The sequence below is a fragment of the Acomys minous genome, assembly GCF_964271855.1.
Source record: "Acomys minous genome assembly, chromosome: 15".
NCBI classification, from domain to species: domain Eukaryota; kingdom Metazoa; phylum Chordata; class Mammalia; order Rodentia; family Muridae; genus Acomys; species Acomys minous.
This window is the reverse complement of record NC_140497.1, coordinates 8329920-8354534: the sequence shown is the minus strand read 5'-3', so window position 1 is coordinate 8354534 and position 24615 is coordinate 8329920. Positions and strand designations below refer to the sequence as shown.

Genomic DNA, 24615 nt, shown 5'->3' with positions numbered 1-24615 from the left:
TAAGTAATATTTAATTGACTTCCTCATTAATTCTATAATCAAAGTGTATATCTTCACTCCTTGGGCAACTGAGATGAAGGGGGTTTTGCCTCAAATATAATTACAAAAGAATAATATAGCATTAAAAATCCTGTAACACTTAATAAAATGCCGCAATTGATCGCGTTCTTGGTACATGAATTAAATTCTAAGAAGCATATTTTTGCTTCTAATATTCGATTTGGAATTTCTATCACTGTCAAAAATGAAGTGGACAAAAATAGGAGAAGCAACAGATTGCCATAGAGGAACACGCTTACGTCACTCTGGAGAGATGACAACACTGCTATGAAGCTACCAGGATCAATGTGCCCTCAGGCACAGCACATCAGGGATCTGTAAAGGAGTCTCTTGCCTCTTCCAGCGCACCACTTAGCCTAACTTCACTAAGGCTGAGGAAGGTTGAGGGCAGCAAAGGGAACAATGCTAGGGCTGCTCAGCCTGGAAGCTTTCTCTAGGGAAAACAAAAGTTCCACGGGGCGGGCGGGGGAGGGGGTGTTAATTACCTTGTTTGGCATAGCACTCGCTTACCCGGTGTGTTACCCTTTGACCTACAATACCAAGGTACAGGTCAGAGCAAGAGCAGGCGGCTCCACACCTACTGACTGAAAGAGGGGATCTCAGAGGGGAACAGCTAGCTAGCTCATGGTGCCTCGTCTCAGAGAAGAAACCTCACCTTTACTGCACCAGCCCTATGGAGTGGAGCGGAGACTCCCTGTCTACTCCACATCTTCTGTCACTGGGTTTATGTTTCTCCAGACCCAGATGTGCTCAAGCAGAGGGCTCCCTGTGGCCTGCCAGCCGCGTGGCCAGATGTGGGGCATAAAATATTCTAATTTGTTCTCTTCTAAGTAATGAAAAAGTCACATAATCTAAAAGGAAGCGGTATGCACAGTCTACAATTACCGTGGAAACTAATCTGCGTGAGTCACCCAACTGCCTGCACAAGACAATTCGGCTACTGGAGAATCCTGATTAATGGCATTTTTTAAAACACCAGAGTAACAACCTGACCTGCCAAAAATTATTATTTTTTCATCATATCACCAATTTTTTTTGCCCTTGGCTATGTAGTAACTTCCACAGAGACTATGAAGATTTTAAAAAAAAATCATGTTATAATGTACTTTAAGTCTCTATATTGCCGGGGAGGTTGAATTAAGTAAGCCAGCTTCCGACTTGTACACTGCCCTGAAGCGGTCTTGGACTACTTTGAGCCATGTTGAGACTCCAGGTTGTTTTCTCATTACAAATGCAGTTAATTAGTTCACGGACTGTACAATCAGAGCCTCTGTAAGACACAGGTGACTGGCATCCAAGGTAACAGTCAGATCTCAAGGTTGTAGGCTGATGTACCCACCCTGGCCACTAACAGGAATCCCAAGGCTCAACGTCCAGATAGCTCCCTCCCGCCTCCAAGTATTAGACGCCAGGAAAAACTGCTGCGCTTTAATCTCCAGCCCTGAAACGCCCACATCCTGGGCTGGCAGAGTTCATCAACAGCGAAGGCGAATTCGCTGCCCGTTCGCTTTATAGTCTCATCAATACAACACAGCCTCTGCTGATAAGTCAATCACGCATTTGAATTGCGACCCGGGCCAGAATTGACATCTATTTGAAAGAAAGAAGGGACATGCGGGTGGCTGGCACAGCATTCCCAAAGTGTAGGAGCGCCACACAGGGTGTTGTGAGTTGCGGGTGAGAATCGCTAAACGGCCGCGGCGCTCCGGGGTCCCCTCCACCTGCGGCACTCTGCGCCCGCCTGGGAGCAGTCTGCTGCCCTTTGCCCACCTCACCTAACTCGCTATAGAGCCCCAGCACCTGCCTCGGGTCCCAGAGCAGCACCTCCCACCACCCAGCCGCTCCAGGAGGGTGGTAGAGAAATCTCCTGCTCTGCCCGGCCCCACCTGGCCGGCGCCAAGCAGAGGAGCCGGTGCCTGCCGCCCCCCACCCCTTTGCCGCGCAGGGCTGTAATAATTACATCCTCATTATTTCTTCTGCGATCGTTAGGGAAAGAGCCCGAGAACAGCAACAGCAGCTGCCGGGGGAGGCTTAGTTACAAAACCCTGAGCTGGGTAGCGCTTCGCTTAGCAACCACCCCTAAAAAAGCCCCCGTGCTCCCGGCTCGCACTTGGAGAGCTCAGCAGCGGCTACCTCCTCCCAACCCCCAGGCCCAGGCCCTGCGGGTCGCGACGGCTGCTGCAAAGGGCACAAGTGGCCCCTCCCCGCCTCTGCGACCCCAGTAGTGCCCGTTAACACCGGCTCCAAGCACCTTCCATTCATTCCCAGTCTGGGTCTGGGTGGCCACCCGGGCTTGGGGGAGGGGAAACACAGGTCGCTCCCCACTGCCCCATCAGAGCCCCTCGCTGGCTGGCGCCCCACGCTGCACCCCCATTATCTGGCCTCGCAGAGCGGGGAATTTCACACCTCCGCCTCGCTCCTGCACCCAGGGAACCCGTGTGCCAGAAACCCTGCCACGGGGCGCTGCAGCCCGGAAGGACCCCAGTGGCGGACCCCGGAGCACCGGCCGCCCTTAGGAGTCTTCTCACACTCCCGGAGTCTTTTCCTAGTAGCCTCCTACCCGCAACGCAGCCGCCTAGGAAGGGCCCACGCCGGTCGCTATCGCAGCACCGCCCCCTCCCTGCCCCGACGGCACTCACCACTTAGCGCCCAAGTCCCCTCATCCCAGTCCCCGCGGCCCCGCGCGTCTCGCACCTTCCTCAGAGCGGACATCCTTGGGCTTTCCTAGTTCAGTGGGTGCAGAGCGACATGGCAAGGTGGCCACCCCTCAGGCCAGGCGGCGCGCACGGCACTGCCGCCAGCTCCCAAGCTCCAGAATCTTTGGGTCTGTGCGTCGATCCTCGGTCTGTCTGTCCGCCGCTACCGCCGCTGCCACCGCCGCCGCTGCCACCGCCGCCGCGCGCTCCGACCCCGTTCGAGCCCGGCGCACGGTCGGTCCTCACAGCCGGCGCCTGCGCACTCGGCGCCCGGGGAGGCACCGGCGCACTGGGGGGCGGCCGGTGCGTGGCTCCATCTGAGGAAGGGCCCAGCGGCGCGCGCCTAGGGGGAGCGCTCAGGCCGCGGTGGAGCTGCCAATGGCAAGCCTGGCCCGGAGGTCGCGTGGCGCGCACGGCCGAGGAGCCCGCGCACAGCGGGTCCCAACTGTTGCGCGCAGAGCACTGGGTCACTCGAGGACAGAGACGGTACCGGGCCGGGGAGCAAGGTCTCACACCGCAAGTGCTCGGTTTGTTGGTCAGCGTGGGAACCCACACGCAAGCCAATGCGTCTGGGAAGGAAGGTCCAGCTGAATGTGAACCAGGACACATAGGTACACAGAACTCTGCCCGATGAAGTCCTAGTGGGCTCCCAGGACACAGAGGGAGCGCTAGAAGACAGAAACAATGCTCCTCCGGGCGCTGTCAATACAATCTGTTTCCACCTGTTACCTCCTCACCAGTAAACTACTGGTCCTGGTGCTCACTGGAATTGGGGGTCCCCCAATGGGGGCAATCTTTATTAATAAACCTGGTCCAGACACAGGGAAAAAGCAGTATTGACATCGTGTCAGTCCCTCGTTTGTTGCAGCAGTATATAGATGTATGGATGGAAAGCAAAGGAAAAAAATATATCCTTTTTATCTCAGAGAAGTCCTGAAGACAAGCAGTAACAGTCTGGCAAATTCAGCCTAATTAGCCATGTTTTGATGAAACCTAGTTAGACTCACGGAGATATCCTTCTCAGATCTGTCTACCACTGAAGAAAAGTTCCTGTGGCCTAGAGTAAAATGCGACGGCATCTAAAGACAGAGTTTGACACTGAGCTCTGGCGAGCTACCATTATACCTGCCAAACCTTGGGCACGTCACTAGGCTCCATGCACATGTAAGTGTAATAGAGGGCTTTTGTCTCTGGTGTTAGGAAGTTGAAATGTGACCAAAACTGAATCAGCAGGATGAATATTTACTGAAAGACAAATAGATGAGAATAGAAGAGAGACAGGAGAAGGACCCAATACTTTACAAAATTCCAAGATCTTTACATAAAAACAACCTCCATAAGATGTTTTCACATAATCAACTGCAGTGCACTTTAAAAGCAAAAGTGAGAGATACCTAAATGAATCAAAGAAGTCTGACATAACTTTTTAGTGTTTTAGCACATTCAACTTTGTTTCCTCTCTCAAAAGAATGTGAAATAATGGCTTTCCTGAGCCTCAAACAAAAATCTAGATTGCACATCAAGTTGAAAATTCTATTACCCGTTTTTCTACTACTCTCCACGTGTGCCCCGGCCTTTCATTCACTTACGTGCTATCTCGTGCCATGACACCGAGGAGAGAAACACAACTGGTACTATGGTACTTATCGTGAGGACTTCTGTCTTGTGGGCTTGTGAACAAGACAGAAAAAGAGATTGTCACTGAGCACACATCCAGACTTGATCTGTAACTAAACTTACAGCAGTGACATGTAACCATGAATTAAGTTTGTTTCTATGAAGAAAATATACTGTGTTGCTAGAAAGTTAAAGGGACAGCAAGTAGTCTGCAATGTTAAGTACTGTGAGGGGCCGATACATTGTCTCCCTCAACGTTTGCCCCACAACAGGTCCCAAGACATGGATATGAGTATGGGTAACTTATTTGAAAGACTTACCTCTGGGAACTAAACAGGAATAAAAAGAGTGGGAAAGGGAAGGTTACGTGATCAGGATGATCTTTCTTTTAGGCAACTGGAGCTCAATCCTATTGAAGATTCTGAGAGGAATAGTCGGAGGCACTTCACAATCGCCTCCGTCCTCCCTCTCCTCTGCTTCCCATTCTGAGCAACTCCAACAATGTCAAAGAAAGCCACCATCAGAGTTTGATGTCAATGAGGTGAATGAAGCCAGAGGTTGACTTCTGCCAAAGCTCCCCAGAAGAACAGGATTTAGGAGAGAAAAGAGTGAGGGAGAGGAAAGTTCTGGTAGTAGGAAGAACAGGTCTGAAAACCCAGAGACAAAAAGAGACTAACCTTTTTTTCTAAATGACTAGATTAAGAACTGGGAGGCCATCGGGAATGTAGACTTACAAACTGTGACTTGGGAGGTTTTAAAACACATTTGAAGGACTTGGAATAATGTCTAATACACAGCCTAGTTTTATGTGGATTTTAACCAGGACAGGATTTTCTTCATGTCACTTGCAAACAAAGCTGTTTTTATTTCTTCCATCCAAATGTATAGTCTCTTTGTTTCCTTTTCTTGTCTCATTGCATTAGCTAGGATTTCTAGTATGATGTTTAAAATTAGTGGTTATAGGGAGTATCCTTGCCTTGTTCCTGATCTTTGTAAGAAAGCTTCTAATGTTCTTTATCAAGTTGAATAAATCACCTTTTATTTACTGTTGACTGGGAGGGTTTTGTTGGTTTTTTTCTAAAGGATGAACAAATATTAGATTTTTGTCAAATGCTTTCTCTGTTTCTCTTTTTGTTTTCTTTTCATCCTGGTCCTGTAATGGGCTACAGTTACTGAGGTTTTTTTAATGTTTATTTTACTTTATGTATATGAGTATTTTGCCTGAATGTATGTGTGTGCACCAGTGTGTGCTTGCTTGATGATGTTCTTGAAGGACAGAAGTTATCAGATCTCCTAGAAATGCAGTTCTGGAGGGTTGTGAACCACCACGTGAGTGTGAGGAATGGAACCCAGGTTCTGTGCAAGAACAGCAAGAGTTCTGACCCATCTCTCCTGCCCAACGTGATTGCTTTAGTTGTTTGTGGGGGTTGTTTTGTTTTTGTCTTTTGGTTGGTTGGTTGGTTTGGTTTGGTGTGGGGCATGGTTTTGTTTTTGTTTACCTCTTCTGTTCATGTTCTCTTCTGGTAGTGAATTAAGAGCTGGAAAACAGCAGTAGGAGTGAGGAAGAGATGGACTTTAAAAGGAAACAAGTTAGATGTGATCTTTCTGCGTAGGTATGTGTGGAAGAGAGAAGGAAGCAACCTCTTTTCCCACGGCTAGCCTTCCAGCTGAGTGGATGGTGCTTGTGGTTGACCGAGACTGATGTTTGCTGGCGCTCCTGGGGACTACAGCAGGAAATGGCGTTGCGGTCTACATCTATTATCGCCTCTTTTCTTTAACCATCATGCTTTGTGTCTAGCATTCCAATGAAATTACTATAACCAATCCCAAAGACCTGCCCTTAACAAATCCAACTGTGCACGGACACAGGTAACCTCTGCTCTGACTTGGCTGTAGGTGGTTGTCATTCACCGTCCTCTCTAATCATTCCTCCTTCCCTTGGACCAGCGCTGGGGCTTCCTCGGTCTTTCAAATTTCCAAAGGTTAGAGGCCATGGGGTGGCTCAGCTTCCTTTCTTTCTCTTTCTCTTTCTTTTTTGTTCTTGTTTTCCTGAGACAGAGTTACTTTGTATAGCGCTGGCTGTCCTGGGACTCTCTTTGTAGACCAAGCTGGCCTCGAACTTAAGGGGGATCCGCCTGCCTCTGCCTCCACAGTGCTGGGAGTAAAGGTGTGCGTCATCACGCCGGCCTCACGGCTCAGTTCCTCACCGCTACTGTGGTCATCCTCATTGCCTCCACGAACTTCTGAGTTTATGTATCAAAAGGCACACAGCACTACTTAACAAAGCGCTTCCCAAAGGATCCCCATATCAGCCTGAAACCCCAACTTTACAGTTTCTGAACCAAAACCCTGAACCCACGCTAGACATCCACTTTTCTATCACAGACCAGTCTGCCGATGAGTCAGAAAATACCTTTCTCGGAGTACTTCTTGCCACAACTCAGATGCTAACTACCAACACCGTCCTTATTGCAAGCGGCTGACAATAGTCTCTTGCTTCATCTCAATGCAGTTTGCTCTCAATAGAGAGAACTAAAGCCACTTTAACATTTCCATCAGACTATTTCACCTCTGGGGTCAAGACTGATCAGTTTTCCACATCTCCATGGACAGATCAAAGTTGCTTCTTCCATGCTCTTCACCAGCAAAGTAGAATAAAGCAGCAAAGTCCAGTTATTAGGTACTGATCTGTTTATTTATTTTGTGATTTACTCAAAGCACCGCTTGTACGATTATTTCCTAAGCATGTCCTCACCTGCTACCTGGAACGTAATAACCTGGAGAAATAATAGAAACATTGGGTCATGTTGTCCTAAAAAGCCTGCTCACTGCAACTTTTTCCTTGCTTGCCCACCCCACCTTGTGGTTTTAGAGAAGAAAACGCAAATACAAACTGGATCCCAACCCAGGTTTTTCAGAAGCTACTATGTCTTCAGTCCGTCGGTGACATCTCTTCTCTTCCGCTGTCATAGATGTCCTTATTCCCAAAAAACTCCCAACAACACCAGCAGCCCCGCCTTTCTCCCTCCCCACCCCCACCCCGCCATCGAACGCCTTAGATCTCCGCAGGCAGGCACTTTTCTGTTGTGAGCATTCTCTTCATAACATCAGGTTTTCCTCTTTCACTGTCTCAAGTCTGTGCTCGTTCAGCTCAGTTAACCAGACATCTGCTCTCTGCATTATTTCTCTTCAAAGAGCTCCTCTCGTCGGGTATGGTCCTTAGTCTTGTCATGCGCCTCTCTTGTCTGACCTTTCATGAACGTTAACTCCAGCTTGCAGGCCGTGTTTCGAAAGAAGCGATTCAAGGACGAAGGGTCAAGAACGAAAAAGAATGGATCCAAGGGTTCTAGTGAGACAACATCGCTGGGCTAAAAGCAAAGTGGTTCAGGTGGGAAAACGACACAAAGAGAGGGATCCGTAGAAGTGAAGCCGAGGAGAGGCGCTGTCGCTCGGCACCGCCGGCTTGTGGGTGCAGCAATCCAACAGCAGATATGATGTGGGGGCTTGCGGAATGGATGGCAGGTGTCCGACGGACCTCGTCTGGTCTTCCTTCTCTCCTCGGCAACCTTTCTCCAGCTTGCACCCCAAGTTCCGCAACTGTGCAGAGCTCGTAGAGTCCCTAGCTGTGTCTTGGCCCAAGTCCATCAGAGGGACAAACCCCAGGAGCTGTGTTACGGGACTGCCCGCCTTCTGCGCAGGCTCCAGAGCCTGGCTCCCAGAGGCAGAGCCTAAGCCACGCCCGGGCCTCATACGAACCAATCAACCGCCGGATTTGGATGATTGACATCTGGAGGCCGGGAAGTCGGGTCCTGATTAGGCATTCCTAGTATTGTGGGCGGGCCTACACGAGAGGAATCCGGAAGCGCCGGGTGTCCGGAGGCAGCTGGGGCCCAGGATCCCCATCTAGAGTCCAGTATGTCTGCTCATCGGAAGCACGGTAGGCAGGAAGCGCGGAAAGTGAACGGAAACTGGGTCGGTCTGAGATACCCAATGGGTGGAGGGGTTCCGCTTGTTGTGCCCAACAGACGTGGTAGGCTGAAGGCCCTAAGCGTTGAGAGATGAGGGGTCGTGGGACTTCTGGGACCTTAAGTGTCTAGGGCTGGGCGGGGCAAGATGGGCCCTGAGGTACCCGGCATCCGAGAGATTGTGGAAGTTTGTGGGGCCCAAGTGGCGAGAAAGCCCTTGAAGACTCCCGTCTCACGTGCTGGGTTCCGACTGCCGCTGGCTGGGCCTTCCTTGTCCCTGGACCGCACTGGAGCCTCAGTGTTAACACCTGTCTCTTGGACACTCTTCGCCCAGTAACAGCGCTGGGGTGGAGCTGGCAGGGGGACAAGGGGCCATGGTGACACCAGACCCAGTGTCTGCCTGGCTGCCAGGCTAACCTGCTGCTCCTATGACCCTCATCTCTAGGTTAGCACCCTGAGGTCCTGGAAGTGCAGTTCCTGTGATGGGAGTAGAGGCTGTGTGGTTTATCTGTGTTTAAAACATCCTTCTCCCTTGTGCAGTTGCTGGGCCAGCCGCGCGGCAGCTAGTGGCAAGTATATACAGTTCCTAAGTATCTGCTTTGAAAGCAGGAAACTAATTTCCTAGCAAGAAAGAAAACCATAAACCAAAAATTAGTATAGTCCCCATTGTGTGGCCCACCCACCCCAACCCCCCTCTGGAAAACTGTGCTATCAACCACACCTCAGCCCAGTGAGTTCTCACTTTCACCCAATTGCAAGGAGGAGGTGGGGGTGGCGGGGAGAGTAAGATCATCTCAGAGATTAGAAAGGTCATAACCCATAACCATTTCCAAACAATCTGATGTTATGTTCCAACATGGACATAAGCGTTCTTTTCCTGAGCATCAAAACCCTTTTATAAGCCACACTGGAAGAGGGCACAAACGCTTTATTGGTTAATAAGTGTTCGGCTGTCTCCTGCGTTCTGGGGTGATTCTACACCTGTGCTCCCTCTTCTCCCACTCCTTTCTAAGTTTGAGATGCTTCTTATCTTGACATTAACTCACCAGGCGTAGTGGCACACACCTTTAATCCCAGCACTCTGAAGGCAGAGGCAGGTGGATCTCTCAGAGTTGGAAGACAGCCTGGTCTACAAAGGGAGTCCAAGACAGCCAAGGCTACACAGAGAAATCCTGTCTCGAAAACAAAACAAAATAAACCCTGCTAACAAATGCTTGTCCTGTGCAACAAATTATTGTATCATCTATAAAGCACCTAGCCAACTTTTAAAAACCTTTCCAACTTCGCTAACTTCAGTTAAAGTAAAGGAAAGCTTTTGGACTGTTCTTTCTCTAGGTCCTAGTATAGACGAGAACGCTTGCAAGGCGTGAGTAACTGAAAAAATAACTGTACATTTTTGGTGGGTTTGGGTTTTTGTTTTGTTTTGTTTTCTGGAAAGTAGATTGCTTCTGTAATACGCCTGCTAATACATCAGTTTCTTGTGTGGCAATTTGTAGAAAACTCAGGAAAATTAATAGGGAGAACATTTCACCTCTAAAACAACTCTATTTGAGTTTTTTGTTCGTTTGTTTGTTTTTGTTTTTTGTTTTAATAGATGTTGGTCTGGAGAGATGGTTCAGAGATTAAGAGCACTGCCAGCTTTTCCCAAGGTCTTGAGTTCAATTCCCAGCTACCACATGGTGGCTGACAACCATCTATAATGAGATCTGGTGTCCTCTTCTGGCCTGCAGGCATACATGCAAGCAAAACAACCTATACTTAATAAATACATTTTAAAAAAATAATAAATGTTGCCAGTGACAGGTTCGACACTACAGGCCAGAGTAAACTGCAGCCGTGGGCATAAGGTTGGCAGCTGATCACCCAGCAGACTTTTTCTCTGGGGGTAAAAAGCTTGATTCTCACAGTCAGAACTGATTGTTACTGATGGGAAGGAGCTCCCACTGGTGGTGGTGAGAGTAGGCCAGGACTGCTTGTACCTGACTCCATAGAGAAAGTCTGAACTCTTTTAACTCTTTAGGGGCCAGAGCTGATTGCTTCTGGCAACCAGGGTTGTGGGTGGTGGTGGCAGTACTGCTTGTAGCTGGTGAGAAATGCTGAACTCTTTTTAACTCTTAACTCTTTAGAAGCCAGTGCGGATGGCACCTAGCTTAGGCTGCCACTGGTGCTGATCCGTGGGCCAGTGATGATGGCCAAACGGTAAAGAAAGAAAAGGAGGAAAAAAACATACACACACTTAGTGGATGAAGCAAAGACAGGCTCCAACAACTTTACACACACACACACACACACACACACACACACACACACACACACACTTACTGGTTGGAGCAAACTCTAAAGAGAGAGTTCCATCATCTTCACATACACATATTCAGACAGACAGACAGACGGACAGACACATTCACACATATTTGGTGGATGGAGCAAAGCTCCCACTCCAACATCCCACACTTTATTTTTTCCCCCTTTTAGCCTTTTTCTATTCCCTAAAACAAAGTTCTCTACATAAGAAGAAAAACTACCTCATAGCCATAGGTTACATATTTTCTCATTATACAAGAGGGAGTTACAGCAGGATTATTGATCAAACGCTTTCCCATCAACACTCATGCCTAACCAAACATTCTTCATCTATCTTTTAAAGCAATAATTTTATCTATCGCTCCACAAACTCATTATAAGTTCAAAGCAATAGTTTTTCATGTCATAGTTTAACAAGGTTTTTTTTTTTTTTTTTTTTTTTACCAAAAAACAGGTCTTGTTCTGGTCTTATTTTTGAAGTCTTGTAGAGGTAAAGTAGCTAATCATCTATTCTCTGTCCTTACGCTTGCAATTGAATGGCCCATTCCCTGTTCGTGACCTTTCCTCTCATGGTGCTCACCGAGACCTGTGACCTCATCTCTAGACTTAACCTAGAATGAATGTTTTCCTTGATCACTAATTTGTTCCAAGCTTGCTTTTCTTTCTAGTGGAATTTATGTGCTTGTAACCCGTGAAAGCTCACTGATCTCCTTTCTTAACCTATGAAGCCTTTGCCATTCTACTTCTGATTCTAACTTTAATCTTTCTTTTAACTTCTTAAAAGTACTTGAATCAAATCAGGAATCATATAAAAATCATTACCAGGAATTATAAAACCATCAGTTCATCTAAAAAGTCCAGGAAGTTTGAATCCACCGGACAGTGGATGTCAGGAAGTGCACCAGCAGCATTTTTTCTTTGCTAGCCATCCCATCTGCTGTGAAAATAAGTGATTCTCAGCCTTCCTAATACTGCGACCCTTCAGTACAGCTCCTCGTGTTCTGGTGACCCTGGCCATACCATTTCTTTTTGTTGTTACTTCATAACTGAAATTTTACTTACCGTTATGAATCATAATATAAGTATCTGTGTTTTCCCATGGTCTTAGGCAACCCCTGTAATAGGTCCTTTGACCTCCGCAAGGGGTCACAACCCATAGGTTGAGAACCGCTGATCTAGAACATCTATACCAGTCACTGCTTCTTTATGATGAACTCAAAATATGTCTAATGAAAAACAGTAAAACTGAAGACCAGAATTATTGGTATAAAAATTATAATTTATCTCATGTCTTCGATTTCTAATAAATGCTGCTGCCTGGCTTCCTCCTGAGTGGCAGCTGGCCATGTCTTAGCTCAGTCTGTTTGGGGGAGAAGGCAGCGCTGTCTGGGATAGCACCAGCCCGCCCCTCCTGGGCGAGCTCTTTGCTCTCTCACTCATGCTACAGCCTCCTTCCCAGTCCTAATGAAAACTCTTGCAGCCCTCCCTGGGGCCTACCTCGGTCATAGGTGGTTAATTAGGTCATAGGTGGCAAATACTGTTTAAAGGTTTAAACAAAATGTATAGGAACGTCTCATAACTTAAGCTGGTAGTGTGATTTATTTGTTTTTATATTGTACTTTTAGGAGTGATATTTTGAGTGCTTTTTCTTTAGTCCCTCAGAGCGAGGTGAGAAGGGGACATTGTCAAACCACAGTGAAAGTTCCTATTTCTTGTCAATTCTGATACTTTTTTTTAAAAGCCCAGTAACTCTTGTTTTCCAATCACAAATCTATATTAAATGAAAAGGGTCTGTCATAAACCCACTCATTCTATATGGTTTTCTCCGAAAATGAAAGACCAAGAAGTTACATTGTAAAAGTTATCTGTTGGTATTTGCTATCAGTCTCTTTTGCGTCGATGTAATTTCTGTGAGCATATGGCCCCATCAGTGTTAACAGCTTTTCGTGAACATTCCATCTTGACATAACTCTTCCTGAACTGATCTTACCCCTCATATCACTAAATTAGCAGCTGTTGGGTAACAAAACTTTTCCTGTCACCCCAGAAAGAGATGCCATGACAGACCAAAGTATGAATGCCACTAAAATCCAACTTGGTGAGCCACAAGTTTTACTGGGGTTTCTTACTGGAGAGTGGAGGGTGTTGGAGGTTGGTGGTTCTGATGCTATTGCTGGCTCACAAGATCTTGTTACTGCCCTGAACCTTGCCTTCCTGATTGGCTGAATAAATATACCTGGGCAAGGCAGAAGGAAGGGGTGGAGCAAAGGTGCCCCAGGCTTTGGACAGAGAGGATCCTGGGAGGAAGAGACAGGACAGAGGAGGAGGAGGAGGAGAATCGCCATGGAATAGGAATAGAGCCACATGGGCCCCGAGAAGGAACTCTGAAGTTCCTCATGGAGAGAAGTGCAGAACGTTAGCAAGTATTTTGGGATTACGGATAGGAGCTAGCTCAAATAGAAATTATTAGAAGCAGATGGAATGAGATGGAGACTGGGAATTATTAGAGGACGGCTTAGGAAGTAACATCTGTCTTTCCCCAGGTAAAGGCTTGTTCTAAAATACATCAGGTGTCAGTGTTTTCATTGATTGCTAGCTGGTTAGAAAATACCACCATAATAATAGTTTTCCTAATAATAAATGTTTATTAGGTCTTATAAATTAACCGCAATAGGGGGAGGAGCTTACAGGAGTAGAAAAATGCCTCAAAGACAGCTGCATCACTAAAGCCTACTGCAGCATGGGTGACAGCTCACAAAGCTGGGAACCTGGAGCTCACTGCACCACCTGCAGTGGCTCAACAGGCTGGAGACTGTCCTTTCCAGGTGACTCAGTTGCTCTAAACCTCTGCCAGGCAGCTCAGCTGGTTTCTGCTCCTTCCAGGCAGCTGCTCTGGTCTCTGAGTCTTTGCAGCTCAGCTTGTCTCAGTTTTCTTAGCACCTTGGCTCTGTTTACTTTGGCAGAGAGGGGCCTAGAGAATCTGGTCAGTTTCTGGGACTTCGAGAAGCTATTTTGATTTATTTACCTTCCTCTTTAAAGAGCTTCCCTGCTGGATGGAATGTTTGATCAATCTCAGAGCAAATTGTTACACAACAGCAACCCGTACTTTTTTCTTCTGAAAATTGCAGGTCCCCAAGAGACACTAGTTTATAGATAGCATAGGGTTTTTGAAAAAATTTATTAGTCAGGGGCTGGAGAGATGGCTCAGAGGTTAAGAGCACTGCCTGCTCTTCCAAAGGTCCTGAGTTCGATACCCAGCAACCACATGGTGGCTCACAATCATCTATGATGAGATCTGGTGCCCTCATGCAGAAATACATGCAGGCAAAACACTGTGTACTTAATAAATAAATCTTTTTTAAAAAAAGAAAAATTTTATTGGTCAATTACAAATTAGCATCATTTCCAATGTCTTCCACCACTTCTGCTTTCTAGATTTGTAGTTTATGCTCAGTAAAGTGAAATTTATACATTAATCTAATTTTAAATAAGGCATATTACGCACAGAGATAGCAAGAGGCAAACAACATTATTTTTGTGATCAAAATAAAAATTTTAAATATATAAAGATATTCATTGAACTCACAGGATGACATTGGTGGTCTTGAAATTTCTCTTTTTTTTCCAGAATCCCTTTTCTATCATACAGTTTTCATTTTCCCTTTTGCAGATAAGAATATAAAAAGAAAAAGAAATTTTCTATTTCTCTGTTTGATTTGTTTATTTTTACATGAGAAAATTTTCAGTTAGAAGTACATGCATTCTTATGATCCGTGAAATCCTACCGCTAGAGGCATCATGGAAGTAGAAGACATTATGCTAAGTAAAATAGGCCAAACACAGAAATATACACGTGTGTTTTTACTCACTTGTTGCACATGAAAAGGTGAATAGTGTAGGAGAGTCAAATAGTACTGATTCCAGGCCAGGAATAAGATAAGGGAGGAGGCTGGAAGGTGGCTGGGTCAGACACTATCAAAATGCAGATGGGGAAAGAGTGGATTGTTTTTATAGAGTGTTACTTTTATTTTATTGAGTATGTAACTGCTTGTCCGAGTGTGGGTTTGAGTATGCCAGTGCACTCAGTGTGGACTCCATGTGCCCAGAACTAGAGTTTTAGGCGGTTCTGAGCTCTGGTCCTTTGCAGGAACAGTACATATTCTCAGCCACTGAGCCACTCCAGCCCCAGGAAGAATAAATTCTATTTTATGGCACAGCAGGACAGCTGTGGTTTACTTTGTGAATTTTACAGTAGCCTACCACATCCAAGAGCAGAGAGGCGCACAGAGAAATAATGTGAAGATACTTTGATTTGACTACTATCTGTTTATATGTATTGAGCTGTTACAACGTTGCCCATAAACATATAGCTATTATGTGTGGGCTAAAAAGAATAAAGGAAATAGAAAAGAAAGTTCTGCACTCATATTCTGTCTTTAATATTAATAAGAAAGTAGCCTGGGCTGCGAATCATCTCACAGTGTGACGCTGTACTTCTTGCAGGAACTTGCTAGCGCTTGTTGGAGAACTTGTTCTCAACCTTCCTGGCGCTGCGACCCCTTTAATACACTTCCTCGTGTACTGGTGACCCCTAACCGTAAAATTGCTTTTGTTGCTACTTCATAACTGTAATTCTGCTACTGTTATGAATCATAATATAAATATCTGTGTTCTCGAGTGGTCTTAGGTGACCCCTATGAGAGGGTTGTCTGCCCCCAGAAGGGATGGCGACCCACAGGTTGAGAACCACTGTTATATGCTTGATCTTTTATTAATGCCACACTTAACACAGAAAAAAAAAATAACTCCTTGAGTGCTGCCATTAGCACGTTTGTTTAAAATGGGGAAATGTTTGGTTTTTACAGCCAAGCGTTGGCTTTTTATATCAAGTAAGTACATTAAGCAAGAATGTAAGGGCTCCATGGTTTGTTACCAGCGATAAAATCTCCTATTCCTCTATCTGAAATAGATGTAGTAGCCGTTTCTCCTAAGTAGCTGATTTCCAAGGAATATTCAACACTCGAGGAAGGTTGCTTTCATTTGGTTTCTGCTTTTAAGCTGAAACAGAAGTAAAGCAAGCCTTTACTTCTTTCTGAAAATTATATCAAAATAGCTCAATTCCCCTGTGGGAAGGAGACTTAATTTCTGTGTTCGGTATTGCAGCATATTAATTTTAACCGGGATGGTTTCCTCCACACTGGCTTTTTCTATATCTATCATTTCCTGATTCTGATTGCCTGGTCAGCTTGGTAATTGTGTTTGTTTTCCTGCAGGCTGTTTTTTTCAATTGGCATTAAACACCCCTGCTCTTTCATTTTCCTGTGATTGCTTTTTGACAGACACTAGAGTTTTCAAGTTAAAACTTGCTCCTACTGCTAGAAAGGGAGACTGTGGATGAAGTGGGAGACGGGCAAGGCTCACCTCCAGTTGCAGCAATTTTGGTTTCATTCACATGAAAACTCAGAGCTTTTGAGCCTTCTGGGGCCTAGGACAGGAGCCAACTTCCCAGGACTAGGTGGATGATCTAGTTCTGCTTTTGTGACGGTATTTTCATTTTTTTTTTTAAAGCACATTAGAATTTAAACAAACAAAAAGATTCTTACAACCATTAGCTTGATTTGTAGGCCCATATTTATAATATGTAAACATGCATACATACACACATACACATACATACACACATATCCAACAAACATGCCAGGTCAAAAAGGAGCATTTTAACAAGATAAAAAAAAATACTTTTTTCCCCATTGAGACAGTCTCTTTTATCTCAAGCTGGCCTTGAAGTTACTTTGTATCCAAGGATGACCTTGAATTTCTTATCTTTTCACCTCCATTTCCTAAGTGCTAGGGTTATAGGGACGAGCTGTTGTGCCTGCTTTTATGTAATGCTGGGAACTGAACTCAGGTCCTTCTGCATGCTAGGCCATCACTCTGTCAACTGAGCTGCATCACCTATCTAATCCTTTATACACACTGTGGACTTACACACTAAGGCTCAGTCTTCAAAAAAAAAAAGTAGCATCCATTTATGTTTGTTTTAATAGTAATCAAAAAAGTAAGTTGGCCAATTAGAAAACATTGTTTGCTGAAGAAGTTCTTATTTATAGGAAATGGTCAAGCAGTTTAAAAGGTTTTCTTTTCTTTTTTTTTTTTTTTTTTCTTTTTTTTTTTTGACCCAGGGGTTCAGTGTTAACACTGAGCACTAAAGTGTCTATACAAAGTTATGGTGTGAAATAGCTAATTATTTCTATTTTAAGTTAGTGGACCAGACACTGTTAGCAACAGGAAAGCAGTTTTCCTTGCCTCACATTTGTAGATGGTGTGTGCCAGCCAGATGCACTGCTGCTGTCTGCTCCCCTTAGAGGGACATAGGGATTATATTTACTGTTGTCTTTAAGCACTGCCAGGAGAGGGGGGATGACTAAGGGCAGAGCATAGAATGTTTTGTTTCAGAGGACAGGTTTTTAGATAGCAAGCCCGATGTCCACAAAACCTTGTTTTCAGCTTCAGTGTCCACTGTCATCGCCAGTGCAAGGATGAAAGCGCAGCCCGTGGATGGCCCAACAATATTAGTTGGCAGAAAGCAATTAATGATCTTTTAATTTTGCTCTGTAAGCTTTGCTCTCTTATAAGTGACTTTAAAAATTAAGATAACATTATTTTCAAAATATTTTATGCTTTATATGCTTTGTGGCAGTTGAAAACATTTAGACATTTGTTGGTGATGTTATTTTAGATGTCAAGATATTAGGATTAAGTTAGATTAATATTTATTAGTTAATGTTAAAGACAAAAACTCCCATCTAGTAATGAGATGCCCGTTTTGACATCTCTTTGAGACCATCTGCATTTGTGCTTGTTCACAGATTTACTTTATAAATAATGCATGGAAAAATGGTGTATTAGCTGCTTATCTCATCACTGTCACAAAACAAGCCGCAAACACAACCCGAGGGAGGAAGAGTTTTTTACCTCACAATTTGCATCCTTAGCAAGAGAGGCATGGCGGTGAGAACAGATCAAGTTGCAGCAGCAAGAGCATGGGCTGGCTGGTGAGGATGCAGCTGTACTTAGAGCATGGGATAGCAGCTGAGGATGCAGCTGTACTTAGAGCACGGGCTGGCTGGTGAGGATGCAGCTGGACTTAGAGCATGGGCTAGCAGCTGAGGATGCAGCTGTACTTAGAGCACGGGCTGGCTGGTGAGGATGCAGCTGTACTTAGAGCATGGGATAGCAGCTGTGGATGCAGCTGTACTTAGAGCATGGGATAGCAGCTGTGGATGCAGCTGTACTTAGAGCATGGGATAGCAGCTGTGGATGCAGCTGTACTTAGAGCATGGGATAGCAGCTGAGGATGCAGCTGTACTTAGAGCATGGGATAGCAGCTGTGGATGCAGCTGTACTTAGAGCATGGGATAGCAGCTGTGGATTCAGCTGTACTTAGAGCATGGGATAGCAGCTGAGGATGCAGCTGTACTTAGAGCATGGGATAGCAGCTGTGGATGCAGCTGTACTTAGAGCATGGGATAGCAGCTGAGGATGCAGCTGTACTTAGAGCATGGGATAGCAGCTGTGGATGCAGCTGTACTTAGAGCATGGGATAGCAGCGGTGGATGCAGCTGTACTTAGAGCATGGGATAGCAGCTGAGGATGCAGCTGTACTTAGAGCATGGGATAGCAGCTGAGGATGCAGCTGTACTTAGGAAGCATAGAGAAATGACTGCTGTTGCCTAGTTCACATTCTCTTGTTTCCTTTAATTCAGTCTGGGGCCACAGCCCATGGCATGGTGCTGTTCACATCCAGTGTTTGTCCTTCCTCCTCAGTTATGACACTTAAAAAAGCCTTTCGCAGACAAACCCAACATGAGTCTCCTGGGGACTTCTAAATCCTAAGTTGACAATGAAGATCAATAGCCACACGTTTACACCTTGTCAGTTGATGCCCAAACACATCAGCCTGTGGCCTGTGGCCTGTGGCCCCCATCGGCGTATGGCTGTTTTGTAACATGCATTTATTTCAACTTCAAACATCCTCATATTATTTTTTTTCTGTATAGGTGTGTTTTTCCTCCTTGCATGTATGCGTGCCACATGTATATCCGGTGCCTGCAGAGCCAAGAAGAAGGCATCAGATCTTTTGAAACTGGAGTCGCAGATGGTTGTGAGCCATCATCTGGGTGTTGGGTGATTGGCAAGAGCAGCAGGTGCTCTTAACCTCTGAGCCATCTCTCTAGTCTCCAAGTCTCCATATTCTAACAGTTTCAATGCTGTCCAAAAGTACAAACTGTCTTCTGACTCAAAGCAATCCCAAGGAAAAAATGTTGCATATTTCCAGTACAATGGCATAGAGTAAGCATTTCTATTCTAAAAGGGAAGAACAGAAAAATATCAAGGGAACACTGGACCAAAGCAAGACCCAAACCCAAGACAACAAACACCAAATACTATAGCTCCATGTCTGGCATCTGAGATTTTCAGGGGCATCGTCTGGTCTCTGACAGCCTTGGGCATCTCTGCCCCTCCGATTCTGCCACCTGTAGCATGTAGGACCTCTCCTTTAGGCTAATTCTAGAATGTATCCACAGCTTTTCTTGTTTGACTTCCTATGGTCCTGGAGTCCCCACTGCATCTTAGACTGTAGTTTAGCAGCTGTGTTTAGTGACCTCTGAGGGTTTCCTTGTAGAAAACTCAACTCAACCATACATTGTTTGCGCTCAGCTGCTTTCTGGGACCTTCATACAAGTCTCCAGAGCCCCATAAGGTTTGTATTCTGTGTGTTTGCAAAACCAGCAACACGTGGAAGCTCCTGTCAAGTATTCCTGCCATTCTGAGTTGTAGTCTGGCCTCCTGCCATAGCTGTAAAGGTCTCTGTATGCCTCTGTGAGTGAACCTGGGCAGGTTTGTTTGTTTGCTTGCTTTGTTTTGCCTTTGCGGTTGATTTCTTCAACCACATTCTCATTTCAGGCTCTTTGAAATCAATTTGGTTTTTACCAATTACACCCTTTGATGGGTGAGGTCTTTCCTTCAGGACACACATCTTGTTTTCTCAGCGCAGAGCATCTGGGTTGCTGGTTTGGGCTGCTTTCTTCTCACCTGCCCTATTTCCGACTTTAAACTTACCCATGCTATTTTCCTAACAAAATTGCACATATATATATATATATTTCTGTTATGTCACTCAAGATCTAAGAGTAGTGAGCAGTAACCATGCCATAACATGGATATTGTGCTATTTTGAAATTTCACCTACTAGCTAACTTAGTCCATTAACTTTGTATTAGCCTCACTCAAATTTACAGGTCATAGGCAAAAAGCAGCCAGATTCTTCCTCAGGATATTATAACACAATGAGATCTAGCCTCCTTTATGATTAAAGCCCTTACTCCCCTCTGAAACCTCACGAGCTGGGTCTCTGTTACCTGTATTTCTCTTAATGTTCTGGTTTCCTGAACTAACACTGGAATGGCCATTTAAGCTCTACTTGGCACTTTAGGATTTCTCTAGCCCAGAGCTCCAAACTCTTTCCACACCCTTCCCACAAATCTGCTCCAAAGCCCCATGAACCACATGATCAAGGTTGTCATGGCAACAGTCCCACATCTGATACCAGTTTTCTGCAGTAGTTACTTTTCTCATCTCTGTAACAAATTGCCTGCTAAAAGCAACTTTAAGAGGGAAGGGTTTATTTCAGTTTGTAGCTTGAGAGCACAGGTGTGGGAGGCAGCTGGTCAGAGCACACATGTGGTAGTCACAGCTGCAGAGTGAGGCAGCTGGTCAGCACACATGTGGGAGTCACAGCTGCAGAGTGAGGCAGCTGGTCAGCACACATGTGGGAGTCACAGCTGCAGAGTGAGGCAGCTGGTCAGAGCACACATGTGGTAGTCACCGCTGCAGAGTGAGGCAGCTGGTCAGCACACATGTGGGAGTCACAGCTGCAGAGTGAGGCAGCTGGTCAGCACACATGTGGGAGTCACAGTTGCAGAGTGAGGCAGCTGGTCAGCACACATGTGGGAGTCACAGCTGCAGAGTGAGGCAGCTGGTCAGAGCACAGGTGTGAGAGTCTCAGCTGCAGAGTGAGGCAGCTAGTCAAACTGACTCCAGCAGAGACCAAAGAAGTGACTATTGATGTTGGATTTGTTGTCTCATTTTTTTTCTTTTTATTTAATTTGTGACCTATGGATGGGTGGTACCCTGACATCAAGGGTGAATCTTCCATCCTTAGTTAAGCGTCCATGGAAAGGCTCCCATAGACAACCCAGACATGCATTCCTAAGTGATTCTAAATTCAGTCACATTGAAAATAAGGGTTAACCATTACAGATAGTAGAACATATAACATCATATGTCAATATTTAATATGGACATTGTGCCTTAACTCCTGTCTTAAATGTTCACTTTACTATAATAATGTTACAGCAGGGTGGAGATGGGATGGATTTCTGAATGCATGCCACTTACAGAACATGTCCCTCTCACAAAGAAGTAATTACAAGCCAAAGATAAGTGGCTTGTGAGTGATAAAAACCCTAGCATAGCATGGAAATCATAGCAGCGTTTGGGTTTACAAATCACTTTAATGTAGTTTTATATTAGAAAAGATTCCGCTTTGGTTTCTTATCTTGTCTTGTTTGGTTTGGACACTGTTCAGTTTCAATTTACAAAGGAAGATTGCCCCTCAGTCCTGTTTGGTTGATGTGCATTTAAAGCTGTCTTGACTCTTGCACACTTGAACTTAATATGACATTTTCCCATTCCTCTCTTCTACGTAAAAATTGAGATAGAAACTTTAAGGACTTTCATCCTTAAATTGTGTGTATATTTATTTTTTAAAAGTTTAAAATGTCAGTCTAGGGGCTGGAGAGGTGGTTCAGCAGTTAAGAGCACCAGCTGCTCTTCCATAGGTTCCAGGTTCAGCTCCCAGCACCCACATGGTAGCCCACAACTGTCATGACTCCAGTTCCATGGAAAGTGACATCCTCACACAGATATATATAGTTGTGATGCACATAAAATAAAAATTAATTTTAAAATGTCAATCTATTATTTTCCTACATTCCTAAGTCCTCCTGTGGTCTTCTTGATAGCCAGGTCATTGCTGTTAATATTGGTTCTATCATCATGTGTCTAATGATGAAGATTGGTGTGCGTGTTCTTCTCTTTGTTACGTCAGCATTTTCCATGTTAGTTATATCTGGGATGCTTCAGTTTACTATTCAAAATTCTAGGGTTTTCTTTTTTAAAACTCCTTTTACATTTATTTATTATGTGTATGCACACTTACATGCACACACACACACACACAACACCAAAAACTGGGTATCTACACTTAAAAGAATGAAATGTGGTCCTTCTCTCTCATTCTGCCCACAAATCAATTGTAAGTGGATCAAAGATCTCAGTGTTAGACCTGAAATAGAAACTGAAAGAAAATATAGTATGTTAAAAAAAAAAGTTGTATTTGCTACCAATGAAACACACATTAAAAGGGGTTACTCTTAGCACAGATTATCTGAGATTATGATAGAATTATAATCTAGCTTTTATAGCTAGACTATTCCTTTGTATGGCCAGGGAAATCTTGTCTGCTTCATCTACAAGCCACCAGAAAAGAATATCTTTTCTCATCTTTCACATTGTAAATCACTGTCTTCAGTTGTTTTCATTTTACATCTTCCACTACCTGAGAGTCTAAAATGCTTAGGGATCTTGAGCGTGCAAACTGAAAGTGAAGAAATTCCACATGCACACTAAAGCTTTATGAGCCATACAAAATCTTTTCTCCAGTTATAGTTGGCAGCCAGTTTGGCTTAAAGGAGAGGGCTGTTGGAGAGGGTTTACCCTTCTGTGCCCTGCTGCTCTCCTCAGAGCTGATCTGTCATGCCTCATCTGTACCAGCTGTACGATTTGCACATGGGCTGTCCAGCCTAGCTGGCTTCTGGAACCTACTGCCCATTCCACTGTGGTGGCTCACTGACTGTACTCGTGGAGGAGAAATTCAATGTAAGATCGACCCCTATCAGGAGAAAGCAGAGTCATGTAGCGCAGTGCAACGAGCAGTAAGAGGTGAACCATGGTGCACGTCATCCCTGCCAGGCCTAGATCCTCCCCTCTCTCTGAGCCTGTGCTTTGAGAAGGCTAACAAACACAGAAGTGGATCACAGAATGAGCAATGGGGCCTGCGTGGGATCTTTTGAAGGGCAGAGTCTATGGGAGTCAATTGGAAGCATGGGCTCTGGGAGGTTGCGTGCCCAGCAGTGCCCGCGCAGTGGCCTGAGGGTGTGCCTCGGGGTGCTCTGAGGGCTGGTGACCAGTGTTGGGGCCAGTCTCTTGGATTTTGGGTAGTAAGGATGCCTTTGTTTTGCATGAAAGGTATATGTGATTTAAGTAACTGTATAAATCATTTCTACTGCTAATCTGTTGTCTTTGTAGTGTTTACTGAAAAAGTGCTGAAGAGACTTTTCCCTAATGTTTCAAGTGGCCAAGAAAAGGGGACTCCTCAGACTTCGGCTTTGGAGACACCATGCAAGACTGTGACCCCGGAGGCAGTCCAGCACAAGCATGGCCATAGTCTGACAGGTAAGGATGGATTGCAGAAATCGGTGTTTCTCTGCACTCAACTGAGGGCAGTATTTCCCCATAGCCTGGGGCGTTTTGGGACCAACACACTTTTCAAGTCTTGACAGCAGAGTATGGCAGGACAGGCCTCATGTCTACACATACAGTATGAACCAGCTAGCTCAATGGAGGGGATCAGGTGTGAGTACACCCTAGCCACACATACAGTGTGAACCAGTTGGCTCAATGGAGGGGATCAGGTGTGAGTATACCCCAGCCACACAGTGTCAGTTCTGTTGGGTTCATTTGTATGTTGTGTTTGGGCTTGGCCACAATGAGAGCAGTAGCCTCTGCCACTGTCACCTTATCCACAATCGTCATACTGACTCTGGACAAACTTTTTGGTACCAATGTGGCTTCTGTCCTCTCAGGGAGGGCAGCTGATGCTTCTTGCACATGGCTCTTTGGCAAATGTGTATCCTGGAGAAGTGGGGCAGCAGGAAAACCTGTAGTGAGAGCCCCAACAATTCCAGTCCCCAAGCAGTATAGTTGTGTCAACCTAGGAGCCTATTCCGCAAAAGATGTGTGCTCAGACCACAGGATGGACAGGCAGCAGGGGAGACCTCTTTGTTCCTGACAGATAGGCAATACATAAAGATAGACCTGGGCTTAGGACTTTTGTGATCACTTCTCTGTCTTTTTTATATTATTTTTATTTTTTGAAAATATAGTTCTACCATTTCCTCACCTCTCTTTCCTTTCTCCAACTCCTCCCATGTACCCTGTTTCTTGCTGTATCTCAAATTTATGGCCTCTTTTCTTTTAGTGTTCTTCCATGTAAGTTTGGAGTGTGTGTGTGTGTTATGTAGAATATACATAAGTGTATATAAACATATGTATATGTGTGGCATATATGTATATACATATGGACATATAAATACAACCTGCTCAGCCCATATATTGTTACCTGTATTATATGATTTCAGGACTGACCATCTGGTATTGGATAACCAATCAGAGGCATGGGGGTACAGCTCCCCCTTGGAAAAGATTATTTCTTCCGCTGTCAGCATCCCTTTGCCTATAGTTCTTTATCTAGGGTCAAGGCCTTGTGAGCTTTCCTCTTTGTTAAAATGTCATCATTGTTCAGGCCTTGTTTAGGCAGCTATTTCCAGGTAATACAATATTAACAAGCATTCTGTTTCTATAGATACTGAAATCTTCCTGGCACCTCTTGTGCAATGATCTCTGAACCTTAGGTGCAGGAGTTGTAGATGCATCGGTTGGGACTGGGCTCCACATAATCTCTTGATCTCTTATTCTCTGCATTTTTGTCCAGTTATGTTTCTCTGTAATGGTTATTGCAAAAAGAAGTTTCCTTGTTCAAGTACATGGATTACACTTATCTATGAGTA

The 24615-nt window shown here is 45.0% G+C and overlaps 2 protein-coding genes across 9 annotated transcripts in view; one reads left to right on the top strand and one right to left on the bottom strand.

The window, feature by feature from the left end:
* The window catches only part of DLGAP2 (DLG associated protein 2), a 704261-nt gene extending 701211 nt beyond the window's left edge, over positions 1–3050 (bottom strand). For all 3 annotated transcript variants that reach the window (XM_084758843.1, XM_084758842.1, XM_084758846.1), the window contains exon 1: positions 2755–3050. Coding sequence is in view for 2 of the 3 variants with exons in the window: in XM_084758842.1 (XP_084614968.1) it covers positions 2755–2772 (18 nt within the window). In the remaining variant the exon portion in view is untranslated. The remainder of the gene's footprint in view (positions 1–2754) is intronic.
* Positions 3051–8186: 5136 nt separating this feature from the next.
* ERICH1 (glutamate rich 1) overlaps positions 8187–24615 on the top strand; it is an 89302-nt gene continuing 72873 nt past the window's right edge. For 4 of the 6 annotated variants that reach the window (XM_084760642.1, XM_084760643.1, XM_084760639.1 and 1 more), the window contains exons 1-2: positions 12686–12740; positions 23075–23221. In XM_084760642.1, coding sequence (XP_084616768.1) covers positions 12701–12740; positions 23075–23221 — 187 coding nt within the window. In that variant the 5' untranslated portion in view covers positions 12686–12700. Of the gene's footprint in view, positions 8311–12685; positions 12741–23074; positions 23222–24615 lie in introns of those variants that run through there. The other 2 variants (XM_084760640.1, XM_084760644.1) reach the window with 1 other exon arrangement.